This window comes from Bison bison, unplaced genomic scaffold, assembly GCF_000754665.1.
Source record: "Bison bison bison isolate TAMUID 2011002044 unplaced genomic scaffold, Bison_UMD1.0 scf7180017863325, whole genome shotgun sequence".
In the NCBI taxonomy this organism is placed as follows: Eukaryota; Metazoa; Chordata; class Mammalia; order Artiodactyla; family Bovidae; genus Bison; species Bison bison.
Genome location: NW_011493897.1, coordinates 207636 through 233373, shown reverse-complemented (window position 1 = coordinate 233373; position 25738 = coordinate 207636). Strand labels below are relative to the sequence as shown.

The 25738-nt window shown below is 39.7% G+C and overlaps 1 protein-coding gene across 1 annotated transcript; it reads left to right on the top strand.

Annotated features, from left to right (window-relative positions):
* The first annotated feature begins 8513 nt into the window (after positions 1–8513).
* PRKAB2 (protein kinase, AMP-activated, beta 2 non-catalytic subunit) lies at positions 8514–24703 on the top strand. The gene is made up of 8 exons (XM_010833230.1): positions 8514–8659; positions 8923–9105; positions 12956–13122; positions 13954–14047; positions 14263–14383; positions 17402–17535; positions 18194–18262; positions 20156–24703. The coding sequence occupies exons 2-8, from the start codon at positions 8950–8952 to the stop codon at positions 20231–20233; spliced, it is 819 nt and encodes a 272-aa protein (XP_010831532.1). The 5' UTR covers positions 8514–8659; positions 8923–8949; the 3' UTR covers positions 20234–24703.
* Positions 24704–25738: the final 1035 nt, after the last annotated feature.

Sequence of the window (25738 nt, the reverse complement as noted above, 5' to 3'; positions counted from 1 at the left end):
TCCTCTGCCTTTTCTAAAACCAGCTTGAACATCAGGAAGTTCACGGTTCACATATTGCTGAAGCCTGGCTTGGAGAATTTTGAGCATTACTTTACTAGCATGTGAGTTGAGTGCAATTGTGCGGTAGTTTGAGCATTCTTTGGCATTGCCTTTCTTTGGGATTGGAATGAAAACTGACCTTTTCCAGTCCTGTGGCCACTGCTGAGTTTTCCAAATGTGCTGGCATATTGAGTGCAGCACTTTCACAGCATCATCTTTCAGGATTTGAAATAGCTCCACTGGAATTCCATCACCTCCACTAGCTTTGTTCGTAGTGCTGCTTTCTAAGGCCCACTTGACTTCACATTCCAGGATGTCTGGCTCTAGGTGAGTGATCACACCATCGTGATTATCTTGGTCGTGAAGATCTTTTTTGTACAGTTCTTCTGTGTATTCTTGCCACCTCTTCTTAATATCTTCCGCTTCTGTTAGGTCCATACCATTTCTGTTCTTTACTGAGCCCATCTTTGCATGAAATGTTCCCTTGGTATCTCTAATTTTCTTGAAGAGATCTCTAGTCTTTTCCATTTTGTTGTTTTCCTCTATTTCTTTGCATATTACAATGATATATCTTACTCATGGGAATGCTTTTCTCAGGCTTTGAGTTAATTATAACATAATTATAATATAATTATAACTGTAATTATAACAATATATCTTGACTGGGATTTTGTTCTTTCTCAAGACTGGCACTACTGAAGCCCAGAGACATGTTGCTTGGAACATGTTACTCCTGGCTAATCTTTTGCTGATGTTGTGTCAAGAAGTATGTTGTGGGAGAAGGGTCTGGTAAAACTTTTACAGACTTGAAGTATTCTTTTTATCTATTCTCAGCAGCCAATTGAAAAGTATATAATGCTCAGCTCATACTAGCAAAGTGGATACTCTTCTACCTTCCTTCCAGTTCCTTATGCTGGAAGCTTTCCCTATCCTTTCACTTTAACAAAATCTCTGCTGCACAAAGCTGAGACTGTGTCTTTGGTCCCAGAGTGAAATCTTCTCCTTCAGAGGCCACAAACCCGACACCAACCACCATAAGTGAAAGTGGAGTCACTCAGTCATGTCTGACTCTTTGCGACCCCATAGACTATAGCCTACCACGCTCCTCTGTCCATGGGATTTTCCAGGTAAGAGTACTGGATTGGGTTGCCATTTCCTTCTCCAACCACCTAAGCTATCACTAATGTCTTCAAGTCTAATCTAGGATTTAGTGATCCCATGCCTAATCCTCTTACTTTATGTAGGAGAAAATTTACAACTAGAAAGATAAAGATACTTCCCCTAGTCAAACAACTTACAGTTAGCAGTCTACTTGCACCAAATCAATACTTACGTGGTGATGCTGTGTATATGCTGCTGCTGCTAAGTCACTTCAGTCATGTCCAACTCTGTGTGACCCCATAGACGACAGCCCACTGGGTTCCCCCGTCCCTGGCATTCTCCAGGCAAGAACACTGGAGTGGATTGCCATTTCCTTCTCCAATGCATGAAAGTGAAGGTGAAGTCACTCAGTCGTGTCTGACTCTTCATGACCCCATGGACTGCAGCCTACCAAGCTCCTCCATCCATGGGATTTTCCAGGCAAGAGTACTGGAGTAGGGTGCCATTGTCTTCTCCGGATGCTGTGTAAATGCTAGGTGCTAAGTCAATGCATTTTAATTAAGATGCTAATTAAGATAGTAATTCTTCCAATAATATAAGTCTATATTATATTTGGAGGACATTTTCAGTGAACATTTAAGTCATATGTGTCATTAGAGACATTTATGGGTTTATAAGGGTCAGATTAGGAATCATATCTATTTGGGGTCATAGTGGTTTCTATGGAGATTTCAAGATTGTGAGTAGGTCCAGAGCAAGGGCCTTTAGCTAAGACCAGCAAGTACTAAGCCCCTTATAAAGGTTTGTTAAAATAACAGACTATAAGTATCATTTCAGGAAATAACTGGCCAAGTAGTTAACCTGAACCTCTTTTGTACAATGATCATCTAGATGTTCCACCTACCCTCACAAGTGGTTTCGAGGATCACACGACACAATTCATATGGAAATCCTTTGAAGCCTGAAAGAATTATGATAATATGTGGGGAAAATTCTGGACCCTTGAATTTGGTCCTTCTTCCTGCTGGTAGACAGAATATATGAACTGCTTCTCAGCCTGTATAAAATTATTACAAATAAAATAAAGGGATGAATCCCCTGGTGGTCCAGTGGTTAGACTCAGTGCTCTCACTGCCATGGGCCCAGGTTAAGTCGTTGGTCAGGGAACTAAGATCCAGCAAACTGTGCAGTGTGGCCAAAATGAATAAAACAAAAATAAGAAGCCACAAAGACTCAATAGCCAAAGGAATCTTGAGAAAGAGGAACAAACTGGAGGTATTACACTTTCTGATTTTAAATAATAATAGCCAAAACGGTATGGTACTGGCATAAAAAAAAGACACATAGACTAATGGAAGAGGATAGATAGCACAGAAATAAACACACATCTATACAGTCAAGAAATCTTTGAGGAAGGCACCAAGAATGCAAAATGGGGAGAGTCTCTTTAGTAAGAGATTGGGAAAACTGAATATCCACGTGCAAAAGAATGAAACCGAATACCTATCTTATCTATCTGAAGATGGTGTCAGATCTCACAAGTTAAGGGCTCAGTCCTACAAGACTATCCTACCCCACTATAAAAACATGCACTTCAGACACCAACCACAAGTCCAGCCTGTCATCTGAGCTCCTGAGAGATGGGCTATGTATCAGGTTCCCAGACTTCCTCCTCAGGTTTTATTAATTTTCTAGAGTACCTCAGAGAACTCTGGAAACCCATTTACTGTCTAGATTATTGGTTTATTATAAAAGTATATTACTCAGGAACCAGAAGGAAGAGATGCATAAGACAAGGTATGGTGAAAGGACTGTTTCCAGGCCCTCTCCAAGTAAGCCACTCTCTGTGAATGTCCATGTATTCACCAGTCTGGAAGCTCTCCAAGTCCCTGTCCTTTTGAGGTTTTTATGAAAGCCTCAGTACATAATTATGACTGACTAAAGCACTGGCCACTGGCCACTGTCTCAACCTCCAGCTCCTCCCCCTTCCCCAGAGGTCAGGGGTATGGGACTTAAAGTTCAACCCTCTAAATAGTGTTTGGTTTTCCTGGCAACCAGCCCCATCCTTAGGTTCAGTCCAAAAGTCACATCATTAATCTAACAAGAGACACCTTTAATGTTCTCATCACTTAGAAAATGCCAAGGATTTTGAGAGCTACGCCAGAAATAGAGACAAAGATCAAATACATGTTTCCTATTATAAATCATGACATCACCTGAATAGACCTGAATAGGCATTTCTCCAAAGAAAGTATACAAAAGGCCAACAGATACATGAAAAGGCACTCAACACTGATAATCATCAGGGAAATGTAAATCAAAACTACAATGAAATATCATCAGCTCATCTGTTAGAATGGCTATTATCAAAAAAAGACTAAGTGTTGGCAAGGACACAGGAAAGGGAATACTTGTATGCTGTTGGTGGGAATGTAAATTGAGACAGCCGCTATGGAAAACAGTATGACGATTCCTCAAAAATTTAAAAACAGAACTACCATATGATCCAGTAATCCTTCTTACATGTATATATCCAAAGGAAATGAAATCAGGATCTTGAAAATATATTTGCACTCCCATGTTCACTGCAGTATTATTCCCAATAGCCAAGGCATGGAGACAACCTAAGTGTCTGTCTAAAGATGAATGGCTAAAGAAGATGTAGCATACATACACACAATGGAATACTACTTAGCTATGAGAAAGAAGAAAATCCTGCCATGTCCAACATCATAGACAGAACTTGAGGGCATTATACGAAGTGAAATAAATCAGTCAGAGAACCAAAATACTGTATTGAATCACTTATACCTGGAATCTAAAAAAAAAGTTAAACTCAGAGAAATAGAGGGCAGAATGATGGTTGCCAGGGGTTGGGAGGTAGAGGAAATGGGAAGATGTTGGTCAAAAGGTATAAGCTTTCAGTTATAAGATGAATAAGAACAGCATGATGACTAAAGTTAATAATACTGTGCTGTATACTTGAAATTTGTTGAGAGTAAATCTTAAGCATTTTCCCACACAAACACACAAAAGTGTGAAGTGATAGGTATGAATTACCTTTATTGTGAGAATCATTTCACAGTGCACACATAGACCAAATCATTACACTGCATACTTATATATATAATATAGTTATACCTCAATAAAATTGCAAAACATTAATATTGATGTTATTTATTTCTAAAAATAGTTTCCACAGTGGTTGAGTAGTCTCTTTTATGTATAAATTTGTATCTTTTCTCTTCCTAAAGCTGATTTTAAATAGACTTAAATTGTTTTTATTTTTATTGTGGCATAGTATTCATACAATAAATCACCCTTTATAGTATAGTTCTGTAAATTTCGGCAGATACATTACATTCAAGATACAGTAGTATTCTATAATATAAACTTATTCTATAACTCAAAGTTCCTCAGTCACATTTGTAAACCCCTCTTCCCACCTTCAGCTCCTAGAAAGTACTGATCTGTTTTCCAACCCTAAGTCTTGCTTTTTCCAGACTGTCATGTAAATAGACTCTGGCTTCTTTCACTTCCCATAATGCATTTGAAGTTTATCCATGATGTGTGTATCAAGAATTTAATCTCTTTCACTGCCGAGTTTGATCCCTAGGTCAGGAAGATCCCCTGGAGAAGAAAATGGCAACCCACTCCAGTATTCTTGCCTGGAAAATTCCATGGACAGAGGAGCCTGATGGGCTACAGTCCATGGAGTTGCAAAGAGTCAGACATGACTGAGCACATTCCATTTATGGCTATACCACATTTTGCTTATGGATTTACCAAGTGAAAGACACTTGTGTTGTTTCCATTTTGGGGTGAGTGTGAATAAAGCCACATATTGTACAAATAAATATTTATATACAGGGTTTTGTGTGAACCTGTCTTTATTTCATTTGAATAAATACCTAGGAGTGGTATTACTAAATTGCATGTTAGGTGTATGTTTAACTTTATAGAAAAAGATCAAATTGTTTTGGAAATGGAAATGACCAAGATGAGATGTCATACTCATTCCTGATCATAAATGGGGATGCAACCTGGGGAGCGGAGACAGTAAAGCTCCAGATGCAGAATCTAACCTGTCATCCAGTTCCATAAGATCAACAGATTTTCTCCCCATCCTCACTTCTCAGAGGAAGCAGGATACCTTTAGCAGCACACATAAAAGCATACTGTGCTATGAAGTCTCCCAAGCTCTCCTTTATTCTCCTTAGTTTATTAGGCAGAATGGCTTATCTGAGGAGAACAGTGGCAATGACATCTGAGATACAGCAATATCAAGAGAACCTCCATTAATTATTTTGCCTATTACCACCTTCTTTTCCTTCCCTCTAGAAGGAAAGATAGGACACTGGGGCAACAGTATTAAGTCTAAAGAGATAAAATTATACTAGTATTAGTTGAGAGGTCATGTTTCTTTATCTAGTCATTCCTGAGTAGAAGGAAAAAACAAATAGACATGAGACTGGGGATAAGAAGTTAATCCTTCGTACAGTGTGAAATTACTTTTGCCCTATATCTAAAATATGCAATATGCAAAGTTGACTTTTATTATTAACTACTGATTCATAAATGCTATTAGAGCAGAATGGTGGCATGGATACTCCTCCAAACCAGATTTGTCTCACCTATGGTGATCTGATGCTTATAAAGAAATACAGACAAGGGACAAATTATTTGGCTTGCAGAAACCACCCTGGGTTAGAAATCTGAATAGTAAATAAATTAAGATTTAATATATTTGTCCTCCAAGGCCCTTACTTCAGAGTCCTATAGAAAGATTAAAAGAAACTCAGAATAAAAGGGAGGTGGGGAGGGGGAAGTGGGGGTGGTATAAGGTTATCCAAGTAGCAGGTAACTAGACTGTAAAGATTTTGAAGGGGTAAGCAAAAGGTTGAAGTAAAATATGTAACTTTTTCTTCCTGCAAACTGTCTTTGGTGAGGAGCCACAGAATAACTGAATTTCTTAGGGGCAGAGTAAAAACATAAGTGGAAGCAGTGGATTTGTTGGACTTAAGTGGATGGGAATTCAACTTAATATAAAAAGGAACTTTTCAATTAAAAGGTTGAACTTTTCAACATTTCTGCTCATTCAGAAAGGGTGGCCTTGTGTGACTTGGGGTCCCCCATGACTGTCTGTATTTAAGACTAAGTGGAATTTCTGCATGGTTGCTGAGTTATATCTGACTCTTTGCAACCCTATGAACTATAGCCCACCAGGCTCCTCTGTCCATGAGATTTTCCAGACAAGAATATTGGAGTAGGTTGCCATTTCCTCCTCCAGGGGGATCTTCCCAGCCCAGGGGTCCAACCTGAGTCTCCTGCTTTTCCTGCACTGGCAGGTGGATTCTTTACCACTGAGCCACCAGGTGGAATTATCCTGTTATAAATGTAGTAAGCAGAATTCATGTACCCTTCATTCTGCAAATTTTTATTAAAAGTTTACTCTGTACAGGTGCATGCAAGAATATGAAAAAGAATCAAACCTAGTTTTTCTCTCTGCCTATTGTCAGTGCAGTGGTTCTTATCCTTTAGGTGTATTCACATTCCCTTGGGGGATCTTGTTAAAATGCAGAATCTGCTTTTGAGACGGCAGAGGTGGGTTCGATTCCTGGGTCAGGAAGATCCCCTGGAGAAGGAAATGGCCACCCATTCCAGTATTCTTGCCTGGAAAATCCCATGGACAGAGGAGCCTGGTGGACTACAGTCCATGGGGTTGCAAAGAGTTGGACAGGGCTAAACATCCATACACAGAGAGAGAACAGATGGGGCCTCTGATTCAGCATTTCTAACAAGCTCCCAGATGATGGCAATGCTGCTGGTCACTGTAACACACGCTGAGCGACAAGGGTTTCTAGTAGGTCATTAGACATGCATATAATCATAATACAGAGTAAGAATTAGTAAATAGCACAGATATCCCATTAATTATCAGTAGAAAGCTGAATTTATCCCAACCTAAGGGCTGTCATTGCCCTTTTCTGCCTTAAGTGTTCCTTCTGATGTTTCTGTTGCTTTCTTACTTGTATTTTCTTTCTTTTGAGGTTGCTCACGGCAAATACTGTTTCTTAGCCTAGAATAGCTTTCTCCTTCTAATTTTTACAATCTGTCAAGATTTGTCTAAATATTCCCTCTTCCCCGGGGCCCCACTCTGACTGCTAAGTACTCCCCATAACATCTAGTTTTAACCCCCAGCAATTACCATTATTTCCTTAGCTTTCAATTGCAAGTCCGTGTTCTTATTCCTTACAGGAACTCACCTCTCTGGCAAGCTTGACAAAAAGATGCTACAAAATGGAAACATTTGGCAAACCTGAGGCCAGGTGAGGAGGCCGAGAAGAAATCAAAGCAGCTCCTCCCGGTACGGTGCACCAGAGCCCAGGAAGGGACCCCAGGTATATTTTGGGAACCATCCCTTCCGCATGGCAGGTCTTTGGGCTCAACCAACCTCTTGATGAAAGTGAGAGTGAAAAAGTTGGCTTAAAGCTCAACATTCAGAAAACAAAGATCATGGCATCTGGTCCTATCAGTTCACGGCAAATAGATGGAGAAACAGTGGAAACAGTGGCAGACTTTATTTTGGGGGGGTGCCCAAATCACTGCATGTTGACTACAGCCATGAAATTAAAAGACGCTTACTTCTTGGGGAAAAGTTATGACCAACCTAGACAGCACATTACAAAGCAGAGACATTACTTTGCCAACAAAGGTCCGTCTAGTCAAGGCTATGGTTTTTCCAGTAGTCATATATGGATGTGAGAGTTGGACTATAAAGAGAAGAAGAATTGATGCTTTTGAACTGTGGCGTTGGAGAAGATTCTTGAGAGTCCCTTGGACTGCAAGGAGATCCAACCAGTTCATTCTAAAGGAGATCAGTCCTGGGTGTTCATTGGAAGGACTGATGTTGAAGCTGAAACTTCAATACTTTGGCCACCTGATGGGAAGGGAAGAGCTGACTCATTTGAAAAGACCCTGATGCTGGGAAAGATTGAAGGCGAGAGGAGAAGGGGACGACAGAGGATGAGACGGTTGGATGGCATCACCGGCTCAATGGACATGAGTTTGAGTAAACTTCGGGAGTTGGTGATGGACAGGGAGGCCTGGCGTGCTTAAGTCCATGGGGTCGCAAAGAGTCGGACACGACCGAGCGACTGAACTGAACTGAACTAAACCTAAGATTCGGGCGCTGGCTTGCCAGGGAAGCGGTCTTGGCCCCGCACTTCGCTGACTGTGGCACGGGCGCCCCCGCCTGGCGCTGGAGGCAGCGCGTGGCGGCCCACCACCGAGCCGGCGGCGGCTAGAGAGGCCGGCTGGCCCCGGGCGCCGTAGCGGCACGGCCGCAGGGAACGCGCGCGGGGCGGGCCCCACGCCACTGATCTTGTAGCCATTTTAGGAGGAAACCAGGCTCGCTAGCCCCGGGCGAGGTTTCAATTTCGATAACTTTATTGGTGGCTTTATCCGCAGAACAGCCATCGCACCATTGGTCCCGGGAGGAGGGAGAGCATCGCGGGAGGTGATTGGGTTGGGGGTGCCCCTGGACCGTGAGCGCGGGGGATGCGGGGGAGTTCCCGAAAGGGGGTTTCTTGAGCAGCCGGCCTCTGGAGGGTTTGGGGGTTCCGGGTGTTCTTGGAGGCCAGAGAGGAAGAGGTCCCCCAGGCACGGCTTCCCTGGGGCGGGGATTCCCTAGCCCGGGTCCCCAGACGCAGGGGCGGGGCCGGGGGCTCCCCTGACAAGACTGCCGGGGTGTCCCTTGCCCCATGCTGTTCCCTACGGCAGGTGGCCCCCGACTCGAGCTGCACAGCCATGGGAAACACCACCAGCGATCGAGTGGCCGGGGAGCGCCACGGCGCCAAGGCTGCGCGCGCCGAGGGCGCCGGCGGCCATGCTCCGGGTAAGGAACATAAGATCATGGTGGGGAGCACCGACGACCCCAGCGTCTTCAGCCTGCCGGACTCCAAGGTGAGCGTCCCCACGCCCCCAGTTGGTGGTGGTCCTGCAGCAGGCTGGGTGTCAGGCCTCCTCCTTCCTCTTTTGTTTTTTTCTTACCACGCTGACCCGAATTAAGGCTTTTAGAATTAAAGGTTTTTTTCTGGGGACGGAGATACTGAGTGGTAATTCTTTTTGCGGTGCTGCCTCAAAATAGGATAGAGGCGGAGTTCTTGTTACTGGACTCCTCTGTTTGCCACATTTTTAGGATCGAGGCCAACCGCCCCCCCCCCCGCCCCCGCCCCCAACCTCCACCCTTGATTCTCCTGACCGGCAAGGGTGCCTCTTCTAGAGTATTGATGAATTTGTAGGTTGTGAAAAACTTCAGACTGTAGGTTACCTGAGTTGCTGACCATAGGCGGCAGTTTCTCACATTTGCCCTAAGGTAGATAAGTGACTTACTTTTCCCTGAACACTTCTACTTCTTTGTATTAGTCTCATTTTTGCCCTTCTAAGAGATCAGCACTTCAGATCCTCTTTCCCTTTGGCATGACTGTGAGCAACAACCCCTTGCTTATATGAATACTTTTTCCTAGTCTTGGGGATCCGTAAAGGACATTATTTGGTTGACTGCTTAGTTTTCATCTCAAACTTCATAGTTGTAGCTGAGGTGCTTTTTTTCATATCCAGCTACTTCTTAAGTGGGAGAGCAAATAAGTTTAGGATTTCTTCACTTCCCGGTAGTACTTGATATTACCAAGCTGAAAAGGGACAACCCGAAGTTTCCCTGAAGACCTGGCTGTCAGTCTAGGACTTTCAGGAAAGTGGCAACTTGTGTTCACTCTACAGAAAGGATAGATGGAGCTGACAGCAATAAAATTACATCCGAATGTTTCGAATCACTTTTAGAACTGTCTGCATTAAATACAGTAATTCCACCTGGTAGTCTGACTGGGATGAAGTAGAAAAATGGAGGGATTGAGGAGACTGGGGTGTGTTTGATGTTATCACTCATCCCTTGCCACACATCTGAGGTTTTATTTTATTTACTCTTGTAAATGTGTGTGTGTGTTAGTCATTCAGTCGTCTCCGACTCTTTGCAACCCCATGTCCATGGGATTCTCCAGGCAAGAATACTGAAGTGGGTTGCCATTCCCTTTCCAGGGGATCTTCCCTATTGAGGGATTGAACCTGGGTCTCTTGAATTGCAGGCAGATGCTTTACCGTCTGAGCCACCAGGGTAAATAGAGAGTAATTTTGCTGGGTTGGTAATACATGAAATGTGGATTCTGTTTATTTTCTTGGATCCCAATTGAAAACATAATCACAAAGAGAAGTGAAGGTGATTTCTTGGGGTTTCTTCTCTGTTCCTTTCTTGCTTCTTCCACTTCAGGACTTCTTCCTCAACACTTGGGCTGTCTCCCCAGCCATCTGAATTTACTTCTTCAAAGCTTTCTCAAGGTGATTGTATTTTTATCCATTTCCTACACTGATGACTCAGGATTTAAGTACTGTGTACTTTTCAAACCGTGACTGCAGTAATCGGTGTCCTGAATAAAAGCCAGGTTGCTCTGTCTGAAATGGAGCCTATTTTGGATCATTTTTTCCCTTACCTCAGTCTTGCCATTTGTGAAATAAGATTGGTTCAAATAATTCCCAAGGTCATTTCCAAATCTAAGATTTTACAGTTGCTCAGTCTATTCTGTTTCTTTCCTCAGTGTTTCACTTAAACAGTTTTCAATTGTAATTCTAGTTGTTTTGCCTCTTTTCCTGATGATTTTGCTGACTATTTAACTTGGAGTAAACAATCTTCCTGCTTGTCAGCTGCACTGATGCCTACCACAGAAATATCATATCATATGTGGAAGGGCTTTCTTCCAAAGCTAGGCATATTAATAGTTTATAGCTTTCAAATTCTAAAATAATAAAGCATACAAGTAAATGATAGAAACAGTGGCAGAAGGGCCTATATTGCTTCAAATGCCACCGTTCTTCAGTGAACTAGTTCAATGGTTTTCAGTCCTATTTGCACATTAGACTTACCTGGGATTTATTTAAACATTTCATGGAAAATCTGAAACATTTTCCATGTTTCAAAGTCAGGAGAGCAGTGTAATGAATCCTATATAACTGTCATCCAGTTTAAACAATGATCAAATCATGAATGAATTCATATTGTCTATACCCCAATCCACTCTACCCCCACCAATTATTTTTAAGCAAATCCCAGCCCATCATATCAAATATTACTTTATCTATAAGTATTTTAGGATGTATCTCTAATGATGAGATTTCTTTATTTATTTTCAACATTAAATTTTAGTATTATTGTCTGGGAAGCTTAAAAATAGATTCCCAGGTCCTATATCTGAATCAGAATCTGAGGCATATGTAATTGTTAGGAATGTAAAAATTTCTGTAATTCTAATCCAGACTGTCAAATGAGTTCATTGCTTTGAGAAAATGGAGATCAAGTTTTTCTCTTAAGTCATTTTCTTATATAATGTGAAAGTTCCTTCAGTTCTCTTTGTTTACTAAGGATTATGTTGCCACTAACGTCTCATACTGTAGTTTTGAGGAATATTCAGAGACAGTATGGAAGGTAGACTGCCTCAGCCATTTTGAAAGTAAAGCGCAAGTGAATAAACTAGTCTTTTTTTTAATCCCACATTATTTTATTTGGTATTAATAATATTTTGGCTTGTTACCATGAAGACTTATTACCAAAGTCATTTAAGCCACTCTAAAGTGTGGATCAACAAACTTTTTCTGTAAAGGGCCATATAGTAAATATTTTAGACTTTGTGGCAGACCATACAGTCTCTGTCACTGATATTCAGTTCTGCCATTGCAGCATGAAAGCAGCTATAGAAAATGAGTAAGTGAATGAGTGTGGCTATTTTCCAGTAAAACGTTATTTGTAAAAGCATCTGGCTCACTGGCCATAGTTTGCCAGTTTCTGTTCTAAAAGATAGTAATGAAAAGAAACTTGACTTAAGGAGTCAGTTTTTTTCTGCAACCCTACATACCTCATTTGATATTGGAACCACTTTTTTAAAGGAAACTGTGTTTTTGATCTGATGCTTCTTGTAGCTCCACAATTTTCATCCCTACTCCTGAAAATTACTAGTATAAGCCTGGCATAGATGAATAAGTAAGATTTCATAACTATTTCTCAAAATTTAGGAAACCAGTGATCTGATTTTTATATATTTAATGTCCTTTTATAACCTGTTAACTAAAGAGGAAATTATGAATTATTTAAGAATTTTAGTATCTCTAATTTCTATTACAACTGATAATTGATAATTGAGATGCTTATATTTACATATGAAAAATACATGGCTTAGGACTTCCTTGGTGGTCCAGTGATTAAAACTCTGTGCTTCTGCTGCAGGGGTGAGGGTTTGAATCCTTGGTTGGGGAACCAAGATCCTGCATGCTGCATGGCACAGCAAAAGAAAAAAAATAGATGACTAACTTAATTATTTTTTGTAGAACCGTGCTTTATTATCATATTTTTTCTCTTAAGAGATAAGCATATCATGATTGTCTGCCTATGAGTTAATCTGGTAACAGGAAGTAAGATTTTTTGTTTGTTTGTATTTTAAGGGAAATCCTAAGGCTCTGAAAGGATGAGTGATTCATGCAGACTCAGAAATTAAGCTATGATTTGGGCAGACTTTGAGCATAAGCCAGTTGACCATTTGGGTCCTAGATGAGTTTCTTTTCTATAGTTTTGTTCAAAGTTTGATGTAGTTGCTAATTTCAAGACTTATTAATCCTTATCAGAAATGTAGCACCCCTCTCTGCCCTAAGGAGGAGAGTGACCTTTTCAGAATTCCAGGGTCACAATTTAGGGATGACCTAATCCTTCTTACAGCTCCCTGGGGACAAAGAGTTTGTATCATGGCAGCAGGATTTGGAGGACTCCGTAAAGCCCACACAGCAGGCCCGGCCCACTGTTATCCGCTGGTCTGAAGGAGGCAAGGAGGTCTTCATCTCTGGGTCCTTCAACAATTGGAGCACCAAGATTCCACTGATTAAGAGGTGAAGACAAGTGTCTTGGTTGAGTCTGCTGGGTCCAGGAGTAGAGACCCAATTTCCTTTCTCAGGAGAGAGACTTGGCTGGACTACTCCTCTCCACCTGCTAGGGACTTTCTCTAGAACATTTTTTGTGACCAGTAACTATATCTGTGACTTTTTTTTTAACCTTATAGTGAGTCAGAGATGTTTTACCACTTACAATGTCATTGCCTTAGAGGGACTTACAACAGTTTTGTAGGTATGTTCTTTAGCATTGTGTTAATAGAAGTCCTTTCTATGCTTGTGGGAAGTCTCCCGTAACTGCCTGAGTCCAGCTGCCCTGACTTCTGCACTAAAACAAAACACGTTGTAAAGTTCTAGGTAGTAATGTTATTTGTTGCTTGCAGAGCAACAATGAGTTATGTAACTGACTATGGCCCTTTGTATGTAGGTAATTTTCTAGAAAATGCTCACCAAAATGTGGAAAGAGTACCTTGAGGCACTTCTTATCCTGAACCTACTCGCTATCTTTTTTACACTCCTGAGGGATCTGTTCTGCTGAAGCAAAATAGTTGTACTAAGGTGAAACATTCTGGGGGATTAATATCTTTATTGTTCTTTTCCAGATATTAGTTAAAAATTAAAGTTATTAGGAGGGATAGCAAATACATGCTCAAGGGGATATAGAAAAGGAGAATGGGTTTATAAATTATTAATTTTTACTCCAGGGGGTGCAGTCACTTAGGAATATGGGAGATCACTGGTATGATACTGTGATTGCCTCATGGCTTTTACATTTATCTTCTGTCTTCTAATAAGAATTTAGCCTGTTTAACTTTCTGTTTTCTTCTGTAGCCATAATGACTTTGTTGCCATCCTGGACCTCCCTGAGGGAGAGCACCAGTACAAGTTTTTTGTGGATGGACAGTGGGTTCATGATCCATCAGAGGTAAGACCTTGACCTCTGAGGGTAACCGCTGGCTTAATAGTCTCCTTTTAGCTATTATTCCACTGGGTGTCAAATATCATTGCTGTTGGATTTCCCTGTTGATAAAAGATGGTGGTGCCAAGTATAATCCCTTCTAAGAAGAGCAGAGTTGAATGGATGAGATGTATTTGAAATGGGGATTCATGAATTTTTTTTTTTTCCATTCACTGTTTCAGCCTGTGGTTACCAGTCAGCTTGGCACAATTAACAATTTGATCCATGTCAAGAAATCTGATTTTGAGGTGTTTGATGCTTTAAAGCTAGATTCAATGGAAAGCTCAGAGACATCTTGTCGAGGTAATTTTGTAGTATTTGCTCTTTCTTGATCTTTCCTTTCTTATAAATGCATGTTTCTTCCCAAGAGTGGTTTTTGTTTTTTTCATTTTCGATTTAGGAATCTTCCTAATTGTATGTATGTTTCTCCTATAAACATTTAGGTCATATTCTCTGAGAATGAAATCTGTGTAATGTATTTGATTTCACAGTAAGTGAAAGTAAATATATTTGATCTACATTAAATTTACATTGTAACCCAACACACATCACACAAACCAGTAACATGTCTTGCAGTATAATGTTTGCCTTTATTACATGTAAAGCACTTTATTTTCTGCTTTATTCTTCTTTTTATAAACAACGAATGTGCTGTGATCTATAGTTTAAAAAGCTATTTCTAATAATTTTTCAGTTTTTTCATTGACCTTTGATAGTATCAACTAGCAGGAGCTACTTATGTCTCCTTTGTCTTGTTTAGCTGCCTCAACTTAATCCTGCCAGATTGATAGCTTAGTTGGCAGTTGTATATTTAATAGGCCCTACACATATGGCAGTCTTTGGGGAAAAAAGAGTTATAAAAACCTCAAATTTCTTTTGTGTGTATGTTAACTGAAATTTTTAAGTTTTGGGTTAAAGAAAAAATCCTCGATAGAGGAATATACCTATATCCTTTTGTTTCTCCCAGTACTTTTTCCAAGGCCTTCATCTCTACTTACATTGGCTATAACACCAGAAAAGTGATTTGCCGTCCACATTCACAGTTACCAGTTTTGTTACTTTACAGTAAAGACTGTGAGTGTCTAAAGAACTGTGTTCCCAGTAAACAGACTTCTCCCTTTTGAGTTCAAAACCTGCCTCTGTTACTAACTAGCTTTCCCATTATGCGTAAGTCCTTCAGCATTTTTAGTTTTCAAAGTTTCTTATCAGTAAAATCAAAGGTTTAAGCTCTCAGTGATTCTTAGCTGAGGAGACACAGTGCCTAAGTGAGACATATTAGAATCTCAGGACACAAGGGTAGCTTATGCAGAATAATTTCTAAGAGAATAATCAATAGTATAATATTGTCTGCTTAGAAAAATTACAGATATTGTTTTCATTATATAAGGTCAGAAAGTAAGGCTGGACATTGTTCTTAACTGGTGGGATAGAGATTAAAGAGAGATTAAAAAATACCAAATTAAATGTCAAGGCCACTATGGCTAAATTTTTGCATTATATGATTCTAACAAAGCAACCAGTGAATAATAGACATATAATCATAATTATATAGAGAGAAGACTAGCATACTTTTGATATTCTTCCTTTCCTTCTTTCACCCAATTTCCTGATCCTCTGAGGTAAGGTTTAGAATACATTTTATTAGGAATCTTGAGTTTTAATCTGCACTCAGTGACCATCTTGCTATGTATGTGACTTTAGCTAAATAACTTTACCTTTTTTTTTTTTTTTTAATGAAAAGGGAAAAAATACTGTTCTGTGTACTTGCCAAGAGTAATTTTGTAGTTCACATGACAAAATAACAGAGTACTTTGAAAAGTGTCAAGTTCTATATGTTTTTAAGATATTGTTTAATATAACAGTATTTTTGCTACTCTTCTTTTGCCCCACATATAATTGAATTCTGAGTCCTTATGTTGAATTGGTTTAAAAATCCTTCTTACTAGGAACTGTAAAAAATATTAAGCAAAAACTTATAGTTCTCCTCATTTTTGTGTTTCTGTTCTTATCTGTATATACTTTTCCCATTTTTTAAAGATTTAATTTCACATGCCATAAAATTCACTCTTTTAAGGAGTATAATTAGATAATTTTTAGTGTATTCACTGAGTTGTGCGACCATTATCACTATCTAATTCCAGACCATTTTAATCACCCCCAAAAGAAACTCCATTCCCATTAGCAGTTACTTCCCATTCCTTGCTTCTCTCCACCTCTGGCATCCCTAAATTATTTTGTGTCTCTATGGATTTTCCTATTTTGGACATTTCATATAAATGGGATTGTAAACTTTGTGGTCTTTTTCGTGTGGCTTCTTTAACTTGGCATAATGTTTTGAGGGCTCATCCATGTTTTAATATGTTAAGTACTTCATTCCTTACAACTGAATTAAATTCCATTGTATGGGTATACCATTTTGTTGATCCATTCATTTAGCTGATGAAACTTGGACTGTTTCCACTTTTTGTATGTTACAAATGATGATGTTATAAACATTTATGTTCAAGTTCTTTTGTGGACATCTGTTTTCATTTCTCTTGGGTATGTATGTGCCCAGGAGTATAATTGCGGGTCCTACGGTAACTTTGTGCTTAACTTCTGGAGGAACTGATGGACTGTTTTCCAGAGTGGCTGCACCATTTTGCATTCCAGCCAGCAATGGGAATAGTACAAAGGTTCTCGTTTCTCCACATCATCGCCAATAATTATTATTGTCTGTCTTTTTTTATTATAGCCACATAAATGAGTGTGATGTGGTATCTTATGGTTTTAACTTGTATTTCCCTAATGACTACTACATTGTTAGCCGTTTTTCCTCGTTGTTACAGTCATTGTAGTATCAATAGTCCTAGAGTTTATAACCTTTATTGTTGCTTGGGTGGGAAAAAGAAAAATCTAATATTTTCATGTTGTTTAATAGTTTTAAAGGCATTGTCACATCTGTTGTCTCATTTGATTCCTATCAAAACACTGTGAAATAGGGCAGAAATTGTTGTTTTCATTTTATGAATGAAGAAACTGACTATAGTAGAGAGATTTGTCCCAAGTCATACAGTTGATAAATGGAGTAGCTCTCCCCTGAACCTACATCCTTATCTCTTCCCCTGTCCTCCACATCATGTTGCCATGAAGAACCTCATGGTTTATGTTTAGGATGACCCAGACTTTTTCTTTGCCTTATAGTTATAGACCCAACAAGTCACAAGTTAATGATTCTTGACTTCTACCATATTTAATATTACCTGCCACGTATTGACAGTTTTTTCATGCATCTGTACTAGCTGTCCAACTTTCCTTTATATTTGAATAAATATCTTCCAGACCTTTCCAGCTCACCCCCAGGGCCTTATGGTCAAGAAATGTATGTGTTTCGATCAGAGGAGAGATTTAAATCTCCACCCATCCTGCCTCCTCACCTTCTCCAAGTTATTCTTAACAAAGACACTAACATATCTGTGAGTATTCTAAAAATATTGCTGGGGCATCTGAGGGTTACTAGGATTATTTGAGCCAAAGTGTAGTAATCTTAGAGGTTGGGATTATTACAAAGGTCTGTTGAATATGAATCATGTATGTATCAGTAGGATTACAGGTTCCTTTTTCCAGGGCTGTGTTGTGACTTTTCCAAGTACTGATATCAAAATTCATAGTTTTCTTCTGGTCCTAATGTATCAGCTCAGAGCTGTGGATTGCTAGAAACAGTTTCTAAGACTTTTATTCCAACATAAAATAAGAAGTATTTATCATTTGGCGATATCCAAAAGAAGCGTATTTTTCATATAATTTATATTTCTAGTCAATTCACTTGATTCCCACTAAGATTATTTTTGCCTCTTAACACAAACCTTCCATATGTGTTGTGGGTAAGGTCTATTAAAAAGAGGATGAATAGATTCTGAAGCTTAGAGTTTCTGCCCTGGACTCAGAATTTTTGTGATTTTCTGTGATGAGAATGTATTATTGATGTATACTAGAATAAGTGAATTATTTAAAAAAAATAATACCTTCTAGTTTTGAGTTTCTCAACAGTTCCAAAGATCTTTGAGGAAGAATAAACTGTTTGGTTTAAGATTGTACATTTAACCCCATGTAGTCTTTTTTTTTTTTAAACAGTGTGACCCAGCCTTGCTCCCCGAGCCCAATCATGTTATGCTGAACCATCTCTATGCATTGTCCATTAAGGTAAATGGTGGGCCTGCTTCTTCACATAGCTCCCAAAAACAGGAGGGCAAGAGTTGAACACATGTTCTCTAGTGGTTTGCTGAAGCTGGCAGTAATGGTCCAGTTATAGGAGAAGAACTTTCTTTTTTTTAACCAAAGGGTGAGTTGTTTATTCTAAATCTTAGTCTTGATATCTGAGTTCTGGCTAGCTGAATTGCCCTGTGATTAAATGGACTTTTTTGTTTCTTGGTTTCTTTTTGGGTAGCTATAACCTTTGCACCACCTACTTAATTAAGTGTGAGTTCATAGTAAGTACTAGGATTTCATTTGCAGAAAAAACAAGTTTATTTTCCAGTTCAAAGAATGCTTAAATCTGATATTAAGGCCTCCAGTGTTTAAAGGTGGACATGAACTGCTTTAAGGTGCCTGAGTCGTATATACGCCAGTGCTTGCATCTTTCCTATACACTACTCAAAGGAGAAATGTGACCAGACTTGCCCTGTGCACCGCCAACCCCACCCCCACCCCGCCGCTCCCCCGCTTTAGAATGCTTCTTGGTTTCTTAGAATGCTTCTTAATTTCTCTGCTGCTTTAGATTCTGGATTGAAAATATCTGTTCAGTCCTGTAATGTCTTTGTGGTCTGGCTGTTGGGATATTTTATATAGTTCTATAGTTACCAAACTAAGCTGAGCATCAGCAGAATTATTTGGGGGAAGTTTGTGAAAATACAGATTCAGAAGCTCTATCCCCATGGATTCTGAATAAGTGCATCTAGGATGGGCCTCAGTAATTTTATTGAGTTGCTTATGTTTCTTAGATATGTAGCCATATTAGGGAAATCACTGATACAGCTGTCTGTAACAGATTACAAGGTACTTATATACTACTGAATTTAATTTTCCTAATAAGCTTGTGAGATAAGTATTATTTTTAACTCCTGTTTTAGAGATAAAGAAACTAAGGCTAAGAGAAGGTCATATTGCCAGTAAGGACCAGACAGAGGACTGAGGTCCTGTCCTATCCTCATTCCATGTTCTTTCCTTGAGATTATGGTGCTGGTTTTTCCAAGTAGGTCTTTTTGTCACCTGCTTCTCATTTCTACCAAACTCTTTCTGGAGTTAAATTTTTTACCTGCCTTGCTGCTGTCATGTTTAGGCTGTGATTTGTATACTATGGTCACAGAATGTCAGTCTGGTAAGTATTCATTGTGGATGATACCTATCCCTGGTTCTCTCAAGATAGTTTAAGCTGTTTGGAATTGCTTCATTGGATGGAGTGTCTTTCCAAGGAGAATTTTAGGGTCTACTTTGTTCAAGGATAGAAGATGATTCCTGAGTCCCCTCTTGATCAGAGAGGATGTTTTTTAAGTCCAGCCCCAGATACTCAGTGGAAATTAGACCTGTTTTGGGGCTTGGAAATGGTTTTTCAAAAGGATCACTGCTGTGATCCTTCTCATTGCTTTTAAGACTTCCTTCTAGAAACAGATGTCACAATATTTCTTTTTTTTCCGTGATAGTTTTAAGCCCAATATTTGAATTTGAGGTGGAAAAGGAAGTGAGGTAGAACACTAATATTTCTTTAGCACCTATTTTCTGTCAGTTTCTGTGTCAGATATTTTCAGGTAATCATTAGAGCCATCTTAATGGTGGGTATTAACCTTTGTAATGATGGGGAGAAAAGACTTGGAGATAGGAGTCGGACACAGCTTAGCAACTGAACGACACTCAGGGTCACAGAGTGTAACAGTAGGTGTCAGGATCAAAACAAATTGATTTGACTCCCAAACCACCTTTTTTTAAATAATATCAAAGTAACTCTGTTTAAAGTGAGCAACTGTGAAGGATTAATGGCTGGGAACAGCTGTTTTCATCCTGAACTAGTGAATTAACTGCATGTGTTTATTTCCCTTGCAGGACAGTGTGATGGTCCTTAGTGCAACCCATCGCTACAAGAAGAAGTATGTCACTACTCTTCTGTACAAGCCCATCTGAGGGATCCCTTCCTGCCTCCCAGGATTCAGGAGAAGCATCTCCCTTGCCTTTCTGGATTGGACCAGTCTTAGCTGGGACTGGAAGGCTGATTTGCTTTGAGGCTAATATGTGTGTTTCAGTGCCTGAGTAGGATGCTCTGCTTTTGCATTTGATTGCAGATGAGAGCTTTATGAGTTTATGGAATTTATTTTAACACTATATATATATATATATATACATATGAAGGGAAAGTTAATGGAAGCCTCCTAGCTAGATGTATTCTCCCTGCCTATGGGAACTCACCAAGACCTGTTTGGGAGAGCTTCAGGAAGAGCCATTACAGGAATCTTTTTTCCTAAAGTGAATGAAGAACAAACTCTCAGGATCCTTGTTGGGTGGAGATTCTATCACTGCTACTACCTTGGCTCTCCAAGGAATGGACTTGTGCCAGACTGCTGCCCTACTTACAGCTGCCTTCTTGCAGGAGCAGCTTTTCTTGCATGGGTTCTCTGTATTCCCAGAGAATGTGGCACAATCTGTGCTTTTTTAAATGATACCAGATGCCCCATAAGAACCCTTTTCCCTTTCATTTCACATTCTTGCTTTGTTAGCCTCCTTCAAATCCTATACCTGACCCTTCCTAGCACAGAACTTAGTAGGTAAGTGACCCATTTCAAAGGCTTTGTGAGACCTGACCCACCTCACAGACTAGGGCTGCCAGAATGTCTCCTTTTTAAGCCAGCACAGGCCCATGACACTTTGTTACCACTTACCTTAACTTCTACTGAAGAAACTGGCTTCCTATGATATGAAAGGCAGAATGCAGAAGGTCTGTTTTCTTGTTTTGGTTTGGTGCCACAGTTAAGGCTGTATTGGCACATTCCCATACTTTTTCCCACCTGGTTTGGCCCTGCTTCCATGTTTTCTTTCACAGACAGCTTTGAAGGTAAGAGTAAAACTAGTAAAAACCTTCATGTCTTTTGTCCTTGGAAGATTTTTATGTGCCTACATTTTTCTTTTCTCCAAAAAATGCCTTTTCATTGCTCTAAAGAGACTGCTTTTGGAGAACTTAAGCTTTTGATAAATAGCTCACTATTTTCTTTAGCCCTCTACAATCGTACATTAATGAGGCTGACTCTGTGTACATCATTACAGTAAACACTGTTCTAGATACAGGCCCGTTCAGGCTCATCTTGTGCACCTAAAAGTTTCCTTCAACTTAAAGATTCATTACGCCAAGAAGCAAGACATTACCCTTGGTAGTCTCAGCGATGAAAAATATTGCTTTCATGTGCTAAATGCTAACAGTCATCTTGCTCTTCTGTATCTTTTCCCAAAAAGTGTTTGATGATGAAGAGGGGTCAGTGATTTCCATTTGTGGAGTAAAAAGTTTCTATTCAATCCACTCTTGAGATTCAGAGATAAGATATTTTCCCCTAAGTTTCTGTGGCTCTTGCATTACAAATAAATGCAAGCCAAACATTCAGTACCGAAGGAGGCCAGATTTGATGCTTGAGAGGCTCCTTGAGATGAGCCCAGTCCCACTGAAAGGGCACCCACATGTCAATTAGCTACCTCCTCTCTTTCCCATGTAAAGCTGATGACATAGTTGTCTTTGGGTATGTAGAACTCTTAGATCATCTGTGTGAGCAGTATGGTATGGGATTGCTGTCTTGCTGAGAATGCAAATTGCTAAGTGCTTTGGTGGTTATTTGCTGAGAGTAAATACTACTCTAGCCATTCGAGGCCACTATCTACAGCAAAATGCTTTTGTGGAGAATGTTTTATAGTTTTAGTCACATTTAGAATGGTGTACCATTCTAAAATTCTGTTAGAACCAACTGTCAGAATCTACACTGTCTCCAGTTATACTAAAATTTTGTATTTTTCTAATACCCAGTAAACAAGTGAGTCACTTAGGATTTAAAGTCTTGCTTGCTACATGGAAGGTTTTGTTGTACTTATATGTCTTGTCAGTGGTATTATCATGTAATCATCCTTGTGTTCATGTATTAAAATTTCTATTGTGCACAGATATATCATTAGCGTGGGGTAGGGAAAAAGATTCCTCCCATTTTTCTCAGGCCAGAGGCTTCTATGAAATGAATGGGTCTGTCTTCAGCAACAGCAGGCTTTGGTGTTGGTGACCTTCCAATCTTTCTAATCTGGAAACGTGCAGAAGGTGTCAGTTTTCCAAATTCTGAGGTAATCAATCTTTCAGCCAGATATGAAATTGGAGCCTACCAGCAGTTTTGGAAAGGGACAAATAAGAGGAATTGGATGATGACTTATGCAGCCCTGTCCCTTCTCTCTGCTGCTGATAACATCCCATGGCCTTGATAATTCCTATCATACTCTCCTCAGTCTGCCTCCAAGAAACTGTTCTAGGCTGAAAGGGAAGGAGGAAAGTACCCCAAAGTACAGCTCACTCATTCTTTTATATTGGTTAAAGGGATAGTTTATTTTCTGCAGAAGAATTTGACAGAGTTTGAAAATGAATAGAGTAAAAAATTGGGTTGTTTTTTTTTTGTTTGGTTGGTTGGTTAGCTTTTGCCTATAAGAGTTTCACAGAGTCAATAAGTAAGAATGTAACTCTTTGAGGCGGCTGACTATTAAAGAACTGTATCATGGTATAGGAGTTGTGGGAAGCAGAGTAACTGAGCCAAGGACTGATACTAGGAAAATTAAGGCTTAAGTAACCCAGAACTAGAAATAACCTTTTTAAAATTAATTTAGACACATCCTGGTGTCTTTAGATCCCATTGTATAGAATTTGTCATATAAAAAAATCTTCCCTTTGTCTCTTGTTTCTGTTTTCTACACTTTGTTCTATATTGTGCTTTAACTTCATGTGTCAGGCAAACTTTACAAGGGTCTAAAGTCAAAGGTTACCTAAAGCAAATATTAGTCATCTTGCTGTTAAGGAAGATGTGTCATGGAAGGAAGAGCATCTGTGTCAGGATTATTAGCTTGCTTTAAGATTAGAGTTGAATGGGATTTAATCACTAGGCAAAACCCCTGAAGGGTATCTGGCCTCAAGAGTGTTGGCTTAAAAAAAAAAAAATGCTTATATATGGTAGAGAAACCCTATAAAAGAATTCAAGAGAAGTTTCTGACAGGATCCTATAAACCCAGGCCCAGTCACTTCACTCTGATTATTTCTAGTCTCTCTTACCTAATGGATCTGAGATAAAAAAATTTTTTGAAAAGTGTTGGTACTCTATGTATGCTGCTAAAATGAAGTTAAGAAAGAAGTTTTACTTCTAGACTGGGCTTATATTAATCTGGGTATAAATGAAGGAGACATATTAATGATAGACTCCCCTGCTTTTAATTGGGGAAATAGGGCTTTTAAATTTTTGACCTCAACTAAAAATTATATGCAATAGTCTTTGTTTGAGTATGTTTGCAATATGTTCTGTTCTCAGAGATCTCTAAATCTTCACGTTCTAGTGATTTGGGGCATAGACTTAAGAGCAGATACACCATTGGTTCCTGCATTATTCTGACTCATTGTTAAAGCTGAGTGCTTGCTGTATTTTACTAGGAACTGCTGACTCTAGTTACCCATGGGATGGAGGACCTGGGAGGGATAGGAGTTAGGGTCTTTTAAAACTCTGGATTTAGCATTTGTCTCTCCTTAAGCACCAATCACAATTGGAGGTTGAAGGGCTGTCATTTCTGCAATGAACTGGAACTTTCAGAATAAAAAGGCCAAATCTTTAAAAATTATAAGAAAAGCAGAGGAAAAGGCTCTAAGAGTCTGTTACTTAAGAAATCCAGTTCTTGGCAATGGAATCCCTCCAGGATTCAAATTTGGGCTTTGTCTTGATTTGCTTTACTCAGTTGTGTTTTGAATTGAATAAATTATTTAAAAGTTAAATTTTGTATTAGTTCTAATGTGAGTGGAGTTGAATTTTATGTAGCACAGTGCTTTTGCAGTATGATTGGTGTGAAATACTGAATATCTTGTGGATTTTGTAGTCAGGTTAAATGACTGAGGAGTACCTACCCTAAGTATTATGTACTGGTCATCTAACTTCTTTTCTGTTCCCATCTACAGAACACCTACCCAGGTTGTGGTTTTAGAGCAGCCAAAGCTCACTAATGTTGATTAGTTCTAATCTCCACACTGGCCTCATATGTGAAACTTGCTTAAATTTTGGTAAATTTTAGAATGTTGGCTGTTACTTCACCAAAGCATTTTGAATGAATACAGCTCTGTTATAAAGGGGGAATAAGACTATAATTTAAAGGGAATTAAATATGTCAGTCCTCCTTTAAATGGTGCTTTTTGTAATCTTTAGTGCTGAGGGACAAAGCTGCTTTTCAATATTTCACAAAGGAGTGGCTTACAAGAATGGATTTTAAAGCTTTTCTCCAAATGTAATTTGTCACTGGATTCTGACATGCGTCTGAAAATTCTGTGATGTAACACATACTGAAATGTGAGTTTTTTCCCCATAAAACTGTGGAATAAAAGTATTATACAGCAATAATATTTGAGTTCTTCATCAGTTACTGATTATACCATCAAGATGTATCCGTCCAGGTAGCCTCAGGACCTAAAGAATGTAAATTGCCACATGGATATTTTTAAATAGAAATGTAATAGGTATATGGGACACATGATATCATTCCTCTTCTTTTTGATGGAAGGAATGATGCTAAAGCTGAAACTCCAGTACTTTGGCCACCTCATATGAAGAGCTGACTCATTGGAAAAGACCCTGATGCTGGGAGGGATTGGGGGCGGGAGGAGAAGGGGACGACAGAGGATGAGATGGCTGGATGGCATCACTGACTCGATGGACGTGAGTCTGAGTGAACTCCGGGAGTTGGTGATGGACAGGGAGGCCTGGCATGCTGCGATTCATGGGGTTGCAAAGAGTCGGACACGACTGAGCGACTGATCTGATCTGCCAACATTAACTGCTGCTGCTGCTGCTAAGTCGCTTCAGTTGTGTCCGACTCTGTGTGACCCCATAGACGGCAGCCCACCAGGCCCCGCCATCCCTGGGATTCTCCAGGCAAGAACACTGGAGTGGGTTGCCATTTCCTCCTCCAATGCATGAAAGTGAAAAGTGAAAGTGAAGTTGCTCAGTCGTGTCCGACTCTTCGAAACCCCATGGACTGCAGCCTACCAGGCTCCTCCGTCCATGGGATTTTCCAGGCAAGAGTACTGGAGTGGGTTGCCATTGCCTTCTCCAGCCAACATTAACTAGAGGAATGCAAACTGATTTGAGTTTTAGCACTTTCTGTAAACTGCACACTTAGCTATCATCCTGTTCTGGATTAGCCTAATGGTTTTCACCCCTGGCCACACATTAATATTACCTGTTCAGATGCTATAAAAATACTGATGCCGAGCCTACTACTTTGTTGTTTAGTTGCTATGTTGGGTCTGACCCTTTTGTGGCCCCATGGACTGCAGCCCACTAGGCTCCTCTGTTCATGGGATTTCCTAGGCAAGAAAAATGGAGTGGGTTGCCATTTCCTTCTCCAGGGGGATCTTCCCGACTCAGG

What these genes read in the sequence shown, in the direction of transcription:
- PRKAB2 (XM_010833230.1), top strand. Translation starts at nt 8,950, where the DNA reads ATGGGAAACACCACCAGCGATCGAGTGGCCGGGGAGCGCCACGGCGCC. An exon ending in TCAGCCTGCCGGACTCCAAG is followed by an intron (nt 9,106 to 12,955) that starts GTGAGCGTCCCC and finishes TCCTTCTTACAG; the next exon opens with CTCCCTGGGGACAAAGAGTT. An exon ending in TCTATGCATTGTCCATTAAG is followed by an intron (nt 18,263 to 20,155) that starts GTAAATGGTGGG and finishes TTTCCCTTGCAG; the next exon opens with GACAGTGTGATGGTCCTTAG.